This window comes from Gadus morhua, chromosome 4 (genome assembly GCF_902167405.1).
Source record: "Gadus morhua chromosome 4, gadMor3.0, whole genome shotgun sequence".
Classification (NCBI taxonomy): domain Eukaryota; kingdom Metazoa; phylum Chordata; class Actinopteri; order Gadiformes; family Gadidae; genus Gadus; species Gadus morhua.
Genome location: NC_044051.1, coordinates 25,695,786 through 25,709,635, shown reverse-complemented (window position 1 = coordinate 25,709,635; position 13,850 = coordinate 25,695,786). Strand labels below are relative to the sequence as shown.

Genomic DNA, 13,850 nt, shown 5'->3' with positions numbered 1-13,850 from the left:
CACGAGAATGACGTCCAATTTGCGGCACTGGGTACCGGTCGGGGTTGCTGGCGTTGTTCAGGCGACGGAATCACCACAGGGACGCCAACCACCATCAGCCTTGGTCACCATGTGCAGGGGGGAGGCCCAGGGACTGTTCGAACGGCGCACGATGCGGAGGCGCTCCATGTTGGCGAACTCCTCCCTAGCGACCGTCAGCTTGGCAGAGTCGAGGCGCCAGGCTCGTGCATAGACTTGGCCCATGGTGCACTACATCACCATGGGCCAACCATGGTGATGTAGTGCTCCATGTCATGTTTAGCCACCGCCGATGCAAACGTGGGCGTGGTGATGTCAGGAAACTCAGCAAGCAGGCGTTGATACAGGTCCCCAGTAGAATACGTGTTCAACAGACAAAGCGCCCCCACCCCTCCCAGCGTGCAGGGGTACGAAGCAAAAGAGAGGGCGTTGATCAGTCTGTAAGCGCAAAGGAAATCCGCCCCCAGGAGCGGCATAGACACGGCGGCCATGACGAAGTCCCAGCCGAAAAGCCGCCTGTCGAAACACACTTTCACATACCTCGTGACATAGGTATGAACTGGTGTGTCGTTGGCGGCGTCCATCGGGGGGCCACACCCACCAGCCACGGTGTCCACAGGCTTCACCGTCAGGATGCTGCGCTGAGCTCCAGAATCGACCCGCAGCCGCCAGCCGACAAACAACAGCTTGCAGTCACGGCCAGCGCTCACAGCTGCTAATGAGCGCTGGCCCGGGCTTTTCCCTGGGCCCCAAAACTGCAAGGTTGGTGACACTGCTTGGCCTTGGCCCCAAACCTGGAATGGTAATAACACCACCCGTCGTCACGCTGTCGGCGGGCCGTTACAGCAGCTGCGGTGTCCGGGTCGTACCCAGGGGGTGGAAGAGGGGCAGACGTGTGCTGAGGGGGTGGCAGCGCATGGACAAACTGCTGCCTGTTGGCGAGGAAAATCCTGTCTGCCTCCACAGCCAGTGTCCAGTAGTCTCTGGAGGAAAAGGGGGGGAGCTGGCCAGTGCGGTGCGCACGGGTGCTGAAAGCTGCCGCAGGAAAATGTGGGCGAAGAGGAATGAGGGATCCGCCGAGCCCAGAACAGCCAGCATCCTCTCCATTAACTTGGCCAACTTGCTGTCGCCCAGGCCGTTCAGGGAAAGCAGGCGGTCTGCTTTCTCCAGCTCCGACAGTTCAAAGAGGTTCAAGAACGTTTTGAGTGCGTCGTATTTCCGACAGCTGGAGGAGCCTCCAACTGCGCCATTGCCCTGGCTGTCGTCGAGGCATCTAAGGCCGCTACTACGTGGAAATACTTTGTAACGTCCTGTGTTATTCCTCTCAGCTGGAACTGGGCATCGATGTGTTGAAACCACGGCTGTGGGTTGTGCTGCCAAAAGTCCGGTAACTTGACAGTGGCAGCGTAGATAGCACCGACGTTAGCCGCGCCGCTAGCAGGGGCCGGCGCCGCAGCAGCAGCCTTTTCACCACCGTCGATGTGTGACATAACTCAGTGTCACCAATTATGGAGGGCAATAAATGAGGAGACAAGAGACGGAGATGCGTCGAGTCAGCGTTACTCTCCACTTCAATATAAAACTTCACCTCAACCTAGAGTGAGGTCAAACGGACACAACACGTGAAACCGTAACTGCTATCCCATAACCCTTTCCCGTTCCTTGTTGAATGTCTCTTAATCTTACTTGTGGGTCACCACAATACTAGTTATTGACATGTTTTTCGACTTGTTTGCTGATATGCAAACAAGTCGAAATCGCAAGACATTGCGGGATGCTCAAGGAATAGTTTTGCAAAAAAGCGTTGCATCGTCTACGTCCGTGCGCGAGTGTGTCCGGTGTTTGTGTGTGCATGTGTGTGCGGTGTGTGTGTATGCGGTGAGTGTGTGTGTGTGTGTGTGTGTGTGTGTGTGTGTGTGTGTGTGTGTGTGTGTGTGTGTGTGTGTGTGCGTGCGTGCGTGCGTCTGGAAGTCTGTGCATGCATGCATGGTGTGTGTGTGTGAGCTGCGGGCTGTTTGGCACATGCGCACTTGACCAAGTGTGGAGGAGTAACTTCTCCGACAGGCCTGCTATCATATAGTAGTAAGCCAGTAAGATACTGTGGGATTGGAAGGACTGCTTCCTAAATCTGATGAAAAGTTGCCTTTTGTTAGACCCACTATGGTCTGAAATAGGACTAGACCCAATAGGACTAGACCCACTATGGTCTGAACGTGTAACAATATAATCTGTGAATGTGCTAGGAGTGTGTGTGTGTGTGTGTGTGTGTGTGTGTGTGTTTGTGTGTGTGTGTGTGTGTGTGTGTGTGTGTGTGTGTGTGTTTGTGTGTGTGTGTGTCTGTGTGTGTGTGTGTGTGTGTGTGTGTGTGTGTGTGTGTGTGTGTGTGTGTGTGTGTGTGTGTGTGTGTGAGCTTGTGCATGATGTTTTCCTTTTTGAGAGTAACATCGATGACATGGTTTTCCCTTTCAAAATAGTTTGTTGTCATGTTGGTCTATCATGAGCAAGTCACGTGCTGCTTCTCATTTCCGAGATCAAAGAAGGGGTCCGCCTATCAGGAGGCAGTGCGACGACGAGGCCACGTGAGACGCATGTTTCCACCGCAGTGGAGCGCGGCGACTCGCGAGCGCAGCGCACAGAAGACGGGAGCTCCGCCTCGCGCCCCACAGCACAGGTCTCGTGAGTTACCCCACCTCGTGGAACTCCACCTCGCGCCCCGCAGCACAGGTCTCGTGAGTTACCCCACCCCGTGAAGCTCCACCTCGCGCCCTGCCACACAGGTCTCGTGAGTTACCCCGCGTCGTGGACGACTGTCTTCTGCTCTTTTTTTTTTCGCAATTAGAACCCGCGTGTTTGCAGAATCACGACTTCGAGCGAAATCGACGTGTGGAATGCGTGCGTTATTTCGCGCTCGGTTTTCGTTGCCTCAAGCGCTCACGTCGGTCCTCCCCACACCTTGGACGCCGCTTAATACTGACGGCTGCTGCCCCACTCCTGCCGCTGCTCTCCCCCCCTCCACCCACCTCACTCCCTCTGTTGCTACAGAGTGACATACCGCACTTGTCACGCCCTTCTGTGAGATTTTAGGAGTGCCGACGTTAGTTTAACCCCATGGTTCACACGATGTCAGACCCCCCACAGAGCCCTGATCCGGCGGTGATCCACAGCCCTCCCCCGGACCCAGCTCTAGTCCCGGACCCGTCGGTGCCGAACGGAAGGTGCGAGCAGGCAGACATCGCAGAGCAGCAGCAGGAACCCACGGGGGACAGTCCGGTGGAAGGCTTCAACATGGACCAGGAGATGAAGATCACGGACAGCATAGAGGACCAGGGTGGGTCAAACTAAGATAATCAGGCCAAAGTTGTAGAATGTTGACCGTAAGGAACTGCATGAGACTGCTGGGTCGTTGATACAGTTGTTTTAGCTGTAATTGTCTATCAAATGGATCAATGTAGTCCATTCACACCATGCAGACATTGATTGGAGATGTCAATGTCGGTGAGTCTTGACTCTTGACATCACTGTGGAAACAGATCAATGCTTGGCCATTCTATTCAGTGTTTAAGAATAACTGCCAATATCATTTAGTTCAGCCTGTTTACATTCAATTCTGGTCAGTTTTTGCCACACGCACGCACGCACACGCACACACGGGCACACAGACACACCAACGTACACACACACACACACACACACACACACACACACACACACACACACACACACACACACACACACACACACACACACACACACACACACACACACACACACAGGCTAGTCCCCCTCATAACAAACACTTTTCTAATGGTTGTGAGTACTGCTAGGGTTTGTTAAGTAACCCCAATGTGTTTATTGTTATCCCGATAGTTTGAGGGAGTTTTCAATAACATTGTTTAGCTGGCTCCACAGTCAGACCACACCCGTCCTCGTTAGTCGTCATAGTGTTTAATGTTGTTCTAACGTACAGTGGAGCATGTGTGCTCTACATAAGTAATAGGATTACTGTAACTGTAATACCATCACTGTGAAAAGTAGTAAATTGATTATGACAGCGTTTATTTTTTAAGTAGTGTACGCAAGTACCGGATCCGGAAGGCTAAACACACACACACACACACACACACACACACACACACACACACACACACACACACACACACACACACACACACACACACACACACACACACACACTAAGAATGATGACGATGGTAATGAGGAAGATGGTGGTCTGGCCTCCACAGGTCTTCTGGAGAGCAGCATGCGTCTGAAGCCCCACGAGGCCCAGAGCTATCGCAAGAAGGCCCTGTGGGTGTCCTGGGTGTCCATCGTGGTGACCATCCTGCTGGCCATCGCTGCATTCAGTGAGTACTGCTCACTGAATGATCCAATAGACAAGCCCTGTTCCATTTGGACCTTGTCCCCTATGTAGTGCACAAATTACAGGGGGTCACCATTTTGTAGTTTGGTGCAAGTTTTGAGTTAAAGGTGCTTAAGGTACTTAAAGGTGCTGTAGGAACGATTTTAGGGTGATGATGTGAGTGGAATCTGTTGAAAAGGGCCCAGCCATCTAACAACGGCTTTTGAATATTCAACAGGCACTTGAGCATGGAACACATGTTGTTTGTATTCATGCATATAAGAAGCCTTCTAAGCTGATATTTTATAATAAAATTAGTCCTTTAATATCCAGACCTTGATTTTGTAATATTTCTGTTAGAGCATTTAATAAAATGGTTTCAAGCTGACTGATCATTTTGATGGCCTTGCTGGTTTTATTAGAAATCTGTAGTTCACAGGAGATAATGTGTTCTAAGATAAAAAAAATATGCTATTAAACAACAGCATTGGAATTTAACATTTAAATATCCATTATTCAAAGCTGCAAACTTGTTGCTTTTCGGCGACAATCGCCGTTTTCTTGGTCAATTTGGTCATTCACGTGAATCGTGTAGAACCGGAGAGTTTTGTTTTGGGGAGGGGGGGTCCAGAATTGCGAAAAAAATTATTGGATCATTCTTATAATTGACATTTCTCTGGGCCAATCGGAATCTCAGCACTTGCTTCAGAATCTTTCTTATAATTGACATTTCTCTGGGCCAATCGGAATCTTGAAGCACACAGCACCAACTGAGCTTGCCATTGGATGAGACGGTCGCCTGGCTACCGCGCATGCGCTTCCGCATCCGCATGCGCATGCGGCCAAACAACGCAAGAGAGCTTGCGAAACACTCGTCCAGAGGGGTGTTCCACGAACGGAGGTTTAACAAACACTGAGTAAACACTGAACTCTAGGTTGATTTACCCTGTGCCGACTAACCCAGAGTTTTCGGTTCCACAGCAGCGGTTATGCATTGGTTCAAATCAACTCGGGGTTGGTTAACACAGGGTTGTGCGCTTCCACGCCAAACCTAAAAAGACGTGATGTATGGATCATGGAAACCCTGATCGAAATGGCGAAACGGGCCGCTTATTTCAAAGAAATGGAACTTCAGGTTCCCCTGGAGAGCTATGACGAGGAGAAGGACATTAACACAAGAAAAGGGAACGCTAAAGTGTCTGCAACCCGGAGAACCAAAGCCTGGCAGCGGATCGCTGACCGCGTAAATGCGTTAGTTACACGTCAAAAGCATGATCCTTAATATTTCAGCCATGAATATATAAATATCCCAGTTAAGCATTCTTAAAGATCCTACCACATAACCCCTTTCTTCTAAAAAAATATGTACTCCGATGGCTTCCAAGCGGTCAGCGGATCAAGTATAAAAATGAAGTATAAAAAACATACAAACTGGTAAGCTTTTCCCACCATCGTATTGGTATAAATTTAAATAAGCCATTTTTTTAAGCCAATCGTGAAAAGGCCGACAGTCGGCAGACTGGATCTGGCCCTCAAATTGTCTTGACCCCGTTGGAGGAGCTGTTAAAAAACATAAATTCAGGGCGCCCTGGCATGGAGGGGGTACCTGGAGGTACCTACCTCCTCAGAGAGTCAGGGGCCATACCCCACTGGTTGAATGTAGGTTTTTGTGTTTTCTTGTATTTTATATATTTTTTGCCTTCGAAGTAACACATGCAAACCATGTGCTTGCCACAGCGCATACTATTCCAAAAGATAATTTTTTTGGTAACTGGGTAGAAAACCTAAAAGTGACAATTCATCAACTTCACAGATCAAGATGGATTAGTGCGTGTAACGATCAAACATTCTCCAGTGGATGCAAGTCCACTGGAGACTATAGTATAAAAGAGAGACTATAGTATAAAATAGTCCTCCACTGAGGACTAATTTATACTTTGTGTTGTAAGTGCCTCTCGGCATAGTACTCAGACAATATTGCTCTTTGTATGATAGGAGGCCGATACAAATCTTGGATGGGTCATCTGAAAGGACTGAGATGTGCTCAGCATCTCCAACATTATAGCCTAGATAAAACTACCTTTTGCAAAAAACGGAGGGCTACGCAAATAGTCTGGAGTGAACTGAGGCCAGGTCCTCGATTGGTAGTGTTGGCTATGTAAGGCTATTTAAATATATTAAAGATTTGCGTGAGAATCTATAGGCCTATCTCTCCACTCCAGCAAAAAGTCATTTGATATGCCAAGATGTCGAGCCGTGGTCTTATCAATCGCTCCTGGTGGATTGCACGTATAATTTGCGCTCCGATATCAGCAGTTCTCTCATCAAAAGGGCATGCCATTGTGAACACATGAAATCTGCGGTGAACGCGGGTTTAAATACCCAAAACTGGGTTATGTTTCAAACTTAACCTGCGCAAAACCTGCTCCGACCAGGTTTGATTCAGAGCATATGTTTCTATAGCAACTAACATACCGTGATCCTTTTGGAACGGAAAACCTAGGGTTACAGCAAACCCTGGGTTAACTTACCCGGTTATGTGATAAAACCGGCTTTGTGGAACACCCCACAGGCTAAGAGTCAAAAAAAAATTTGACAGTTGTAAATAAAATACTTTTTATAAGCCTCAAGGATGTTTTGACTTTGATTTTTGATAAAGTATGCTGAGTTTTGTTAAGTCTCGCTCAGACTAGTGTAATTTGCATATTACAATGAAAAAAAAATCCCCCCGTGACACTGTCACCTTTTTTCCTCTGAGGAGTTTGCAGGTCTGATTATTACAAGCTTCAGCTAGAAGAAGATAGAAAAATTATTAATGGTGATGATTAATATTAATAGTGAGACTAATCACACCTATGGACTCCTGCTGTTCTCCAACACAATGACAAGGTGCTAGTTTCAGCGCCAACGAGATGCATGACTCTCGAGGGCCGAGGCGTGTTCGTTCTCCACTGCATTATAGCCGACCACCACCGGAATACACAAACACCTGACAAAGACAACACAAAGACCCAGATCAAAACTCTGTTGGACTGTGTTGCTTCAGTGGATTGTCACTGGGTTGACAATTCAGCTCTGCGTTCCACCCCTTTAGGCTGTTGTTGTCAACTTCCTGTTGAGTCCCAATCAAGACCAACAGAGTTAATGAGGTAGGCCCCGCCCCTTCGGCAGGGGACTGGGTGATAAAGCAAACAGACCCATTCCATTCGATTGGTTTCCCCTGATTGGTTGATTCCGTTTGGCGGGCTAAGCTGGAAGGCTGCTTGGCCGGACTGATCAGAATTGACCAGAAAGACAAATGAACACTAGGGGCCCTATTTTAACGGTCTGAAACACAAGTGAGAAGCGGCAAGCGCAAGTAGCTTTGTGGGCGGTTCTATGGCGATTTCGCTATTTTACAGGCGCAAAAATGACTCTTGCGCCCGGCGCAAATCTAAAAATGGTTGGTCTGAAGTAGCCTAATTACCCGTAGGTGTGGTTTTGGCATAACGTGCAATAAACCAATGAGAGTGCCAGCTCCCATCCCCTTTAAGAGCCATGAGCACATTTGAATCTGATGAGTTGATATTTTGACACCGCGTCTGCAGTCTCCGATGAGACAGATGCACATGCATTTCAAACTTCAAATGGCTCAGTTTATGGCCAAATAATATTGCCTAATTCACACATGGAATAAGGTCCTCAAATAAATTTCGGCAAAGAAAACTTAACACACATATGATATGCGGTAACTGTGGTTCTATTTAATGATATACGCAATACATTATAAACATTGTTTCTTATCAGTATCGTATGCATTATCGTTATCGACTTGTGTTCCTAATATGCATGTGTCCCCCCGTTAATATACATTGCCATGGACTGTATTATGCGTTACGTGTTTAGTTTGCGTGTGTTTGAACAGAGGGACGCACACACGCGCACCTGCAGTCATTCATTCTTTTTAACACTCGCGGTAAAACAATGTTTTTTCACGATCAAATACTCATCAATCCTAAAAGTTATGGGCATGTACACGATGTCTGTGTCAAGAAAATATGTGTTTGCTGTACGGTGTTTGCAGATGCATTGATTTAAAAGTACAACTTATTGCCGCTGTATCAACTGTTCCCAAATAATTTACCAAGAATGTGTGGCTAGGTAGATGAGAGAAGCAAAGTGTATGCTCGAGGTGCACAAGCAACATTATGCATGCGCCCTTAAAATAGCATCTGAAAAAGGCGCCGCTGACTTTAAACCAGGTATTTCCTGGTTTGTGGCGCAAATGGTTTCTGAAACTGCAAAATAGCACCAGGGAACGTTTGTGCCAGAACACGCCTCCTCCTTGCGCCAAACCGCCCCTTGGGTGCAAGATCATTCTCTAATTTACCGACGCGTGGCGCAGGAGGGAAAAGAACGCTCTGGACCAGTTGCAAACTAGCAACGACGCATGCGCCAACGAGAAAGTCAATTGCGCCGGACGCAAGATATGGCCCTATAAGTCTTTTTAGATTAGTGTCAAGTGTAATATCTTTACCACTATCTGAATGTCTGGAGAATCCCATGGTCCAGAATGACCCTGTGTTGAATTGAGACTTTGATGAATCAAAACCTTTTATACCATTAAAATTAAACCTTTGGATGTTCATAGCTTTCAAAGTTAAGTCAAATAAATAAATAATTGCAGGCATCAAATATATGTTGACCATAATTAAACCCCAGTCTTTATGCTCCTCTCTTGTCTCTACATAAGATCCTCAGGCTCTAATCTATACTTAGTAGCAGCAGTTCTAATTTCTCTCCATACTATCTAGTCTACTTGATGTGTGTAGTTTGCCTGCAGTTATAGTTTGATGTAAACTGCATGCCAAGCCTGGATCTGGTTTTCTTTTAAAAAAATGTTTGAGTCAGTCTCTCTTGTTAACGGGCGACATTGACGAGAGTCACCATGGTTACGGAAGGGATGAGGGGTTCCTACGTCACTAAGTCCGACGGGCTGGTGACAGCGATGACTGGTACACCCTAGGGTTGCCGCGGTATACGGTATTACCGGTGTTACTGGTGTTGAGGACAACACCTATTACTCGGTGTTGTACACCGGCAACATTTTTTTTTATTTTTTTTAATAAGTAATAAAAAATAAATCAGTAGAAATTAATAATATAATTATAATTAAGAAAATAAAAATGTGATAATAATATATCTATAATAATAGATAGGCTACCTAATAAACCGTTGGAACGCACAAGACCCGTAACCATAGCAACGCCGGTAAACAAACCCCGCAAAGCCCAATTCCTACGAGAGCTCCCCGCGCTACGGCCATCCGGAGGCGCACAGAGATTTTGGCCGTGATATTATGTATAAAATTATATTATACTATTATATATAGAACGTTATAAGACGCTGTCACCGAGAATTGGCGCGCTGCCAGACGCTGTCACCGAGTGTGAGAGGAGAGTTGACGGAGAAGATGGCGGTTGACCTAGTTTCAATTCAATTCAATTTTATTTATATAGCCCTTAATCACCATTACAGTCTCAAAGGGCTTTAACAGGCCAAATACTTGTGACACCCCCCTTTACCCATGCCCCCCACACGGGCAAGAAAAAACTCCCTTGAATCAGCAAGGAAGAAATCTTGAGAAGAAACGCAGTGTAGGGATCCCTTCTTCCAGGGATGGTCAGGAGTGCATGGGTGCCACAATTGGCATACAGGTAAATACATGTACATCATATTAAAATGGTGATGGGGTTCTGCGCGGTTATCCATGAGGAGAGTCCAGGCATCCAGTCCAGCACCCGCAGCACGCTACAACTGACAGAATAGTGAATTAGAACGGAAAAGTACATAGTGGGAATGTATAATGTAATAAGAAAAGCACAAGCAAACAAGAGTAGTCTTCACTACGCATCTGTTGTTTTCACCACCCTCCAAATGCAACGATTGATAGAGGTGCGTTTTGAAGCTGGTCCCTTTGAATAGCTCCACAGAGTCAGCTTCCCTGATCGCTGAATGGCAGGCCTATTCCATAAAAAGGGGGCTCGATAGGCAAACGCTTCTCTGTCCAGCCAATTTCTTTTTAAACCTTCGGCATGAAAAGAAGGCCGGCTCCCGAAGACCGGAGAGACCGAGAAGGACTATAAAGGAATGATCAGGTCCCTTCAGGATACAATGGAGATAGTCCCATGCAAGGCTTTTATAGGTCAGCAATAGCACCTTAAAGTCTGATCTGAAAGTTATTGGTAGCCAATGTAAAGAGGCGAGAATAGGTGTAATATGATCAAACTTTCTCGTTCTGGTCAGCAATCTAGCTGCCGCATTGTGTACCAGCTGTAGACTCTTTGTAGTAGAGTTCGGTAATCCCGAGAACAGTGCATTGCAATAGTCCAGTCTTGACGAGACAAACGCATGAATCAGTGTCTCTGCATCCACTACAGATAACATTGATCTGATTCTTGCAATGTTTCTCAAATGGAAAAAGGCAATTCTAGTTATACTTCTTATATGCTGATCAAAGCATAGTTGAGGGTCAAACAAGACACCAAGATTTCTGACGGATGCACTCTGTGGGATGGCGAAGCCATCCAACCACAGAGAGACATCCTCAAACTTTTCCCGGTCCCGCTTCGAGCCGATAATCATCAGCTCTGTCTTCCCAGTATTAAGCTGTAGGAAGTTTTGTGACATCCAGCCCTTCACAGCAGCCAAACAGGACTCCAACTTTGAATCTGGGCAGAATCCCCGAATCTACGGAATGTAGAGCTGGGTGTCGTCCGCATAGCAATGGAAACTAATTCCGAAAGCCGCGGATAACGTCACCGAGGGGGGAAGCAATATAAATTGCAAAAATCAATGGGACCAAGAACCGACCCTTGTGGGTACGCCAAAGCGCCAAGTTACAATGCTTCGATTCTGCACCCCTCCAGAAGCACAAATTGGGGTTTCTATCTGTGAGGATACGATTCAAGCCAACCAAGGAGCCGTACCCCCGAAACAACATAGTGTTCAAGGACGGTGAAGAAGAGTGCTATGGTCAATCGTATCAAACGCAGCGCTCAGATCCAACATCACAAGCATTGTGCTTGTATTTTATCCAAAGCCAAGAGGATGTCAGTTTACAACTCTTGTAATAGCAGTTTCAGTTGAGTGGAAATTCCCTGAACCCCGACTGGAAAGGTTCGAAAGATATTCCTCGTCAACATAGTCAACAATTTGCTTTGCTACAATCCTTTCCTGTACCTTAGACAAGAAGGGCAGATTCGATATAGGCCGATAGTTCCTGACTATTCAGGATCTAGGCCAGGCTTTTTGAGTAGCGGGTTTAACACCGCAGCCTTGAAATTGGGAAGGAACAATTCCTGTTTGAAAACGAAAGATTCATAAGCAAGAGGATAACAGGCCCCACCGTTGGAAAAAGAGCCTTAAGAACCCTAGAAGGGAGCGGATCCAACATACAAGTTTGTTGGCTTTGAGGACTTATCACCCTATCAAGTCCCACCAAGGAAATCGCCTTAAACTCCAAAGAGTTGCGTCAGAGTTCACATCCTATTTGGCAGAACCCATCCTGCCCCACAGGATGTGTAGGATTAGCCGCCCGTAAGCATCAATTTCCTCTCTAATTGATTGAATCTTATTCTCAAGAAATCCATAATTCACTGCCGAGATCGAGGAGCCTACGGTCTGATTCTGTTTCTGAGTGAGACTCCTCACCGTGTCAAAAAAGAAATTTAGGATTATTTCTATTCAAATTAATGATACTAGAAAAGTAGGCGTTCCTGGCGATAGTCAGCGCACCCTTATAGGTGATCAGACTATTATGCCATGCAAGATGAAAGACCTCAAGTTTAGTCGAGCGCCATTTGCGTTCAAGGATCCTGCAATTTCGCTTCAAAATGCGAGTTTCTGCATTAAACCAAGGAGCTGGTTTTTTCAATGTTCGTTTTTTAATTACGTACGGAGCAACTGAATCAATGGCAACAGACAAGGCAATGTTGAGGTCATCAGTAAGGCACTCCACAGAACCACTATAGTTACAGAGAGGTGCAAGTGAACCAGATAACTTATCTTCCATAGCTGTAATGGTTGCAGGTGTGATGCGGCGACAGCTGAAAGTAGCTTGCTGATCGTCGCAGGGGCAGGATACCACCACCTGGAAAGTGAGCAAAAAGTGGTCTGATAAAGCTGAGGTGTAGGAAGAGACCACTAGCTGCGAAATGTCAACATCGCGGGTCAGAACGAGATCCAACGTGTTTCCACCGATGTGGGTTGGTTGCTGGACGAGCTGTTTGAAGCCAAGCGTATCTGTAATGGACAGAAAAGCCCTTGTGAGGGCATCAGACGGGTTATTCACGTGAATGTTGAAATCCCCAATAAGCAAAATATTGTCTGAATATGTAGCCAAATCAGCTGCAAAGTCAGAAAACTCATCCAGAAAAACTGAATACGGTCCTGGAGGACGGTATACTACAGCTAAAACAAAAGAGTCTGGAACTCGTTTTGCTTCTCGAGGAGCTGAGGTGCAGAGCGCTAGCACCTCAAAGGATCTGAAAATATATCTATTCTTCGGCTTTAAATTAAGCTTAGAATTAGATATCAGGGCTACTCCACCACCTTTCTTAACTTCTCTAGATACTTGGGTGTTAACGTAATGGGGTGGAGTAGCTTCGTTTAAGGCTAGAAACTCATCTGGTTTTAACCAGGTTTCAGAAAGCCCCAGTATGTCGATCTTTTTATCAATAATTAAATCATGGACCAAGAGCGCCTTCGATGAAAGCGACCTTATGTTCATGAACCCTATTCTGAGTACTTCCCTTTTATTATTTTCAGAGGGAGTCTGGTTAACACTCAGCTCTGAAGCGATCAAGGGGATACCGCGGTTTCGACATACTGGTTGCGGCCCTCGTCTGCAGGTTTTACACCTCGAGACAGCGCGAGGCCGCACCACCGTACATATAGGTACAGGGTTATTTTCAGAGGGAGTCTGGTTAACACTCAGCTCTGAGGCGATCAGTGGGATCGCCAGAGTTGGACATACTGGTCGCGGCCCTCGCCTGCGGGTTTTACACCTCGAGACAGTGCGAGGCCGCACCAGCGAACATATAGGTACAACACTCTCTGAAACAAAAACAACACGCTCTGAAACAATTGGTGCAATAGATACTGGTTCAGCTAACCCATTATTCCAAAGTTTATACCGTTGATGATCGGTAATACCGGTGTTGACACGAGTGTATCACATGACCTGAGCTTGTTTCACTAATCTGGTATATTAATATGCAGACTCACGTCCCACCAGGGGAAGGATAATGTAGTTGTTAGGGATGGTTAACTCCCAGCCGAGAGGTTCTGGGTTTAAGCCCGGAATGTCAACAATCTACCGGTAGTGAGCAAGATGCCCTTAAACCCAACCTGCTGAATGACACATTTCTAGAATGCATTTTATCCCTTTTGGCCAAAAGTATCTTTGCTAACCGTGAGAATGCAACAATTA

At 46.6% G+C, this 13,850-nt stretch overlaps 1 protein-coding gene across 1 annotated transcript in view; it reads left to right on the top strand.

Annotated features, from left to right (window-relative positions):
• Positions 1–2,596: 2,596 nt before the first annotated feature.
• Positions 2,597–13,850, top strand: part of LOC115542959 (transmembrane protein 163) — a 54,898-nt gene continuing 43,644 nt past the window's right edge. The window contains exons 1-2 of the mRNA XM_030355479.1: positions 2,597–3,346; positions 4,263–4,382. Of these exons, the coding sequence (XP_030211339.1) occupies positions 3,127–3,346; positions 4,263–4,382 (340 nt within the window). The 5' untranslated portion in view covers positions 2,597–3,126. The remainder of the gene's footprint in view (positions 3,347–4,262; positions 4,383–13,850) is intronic.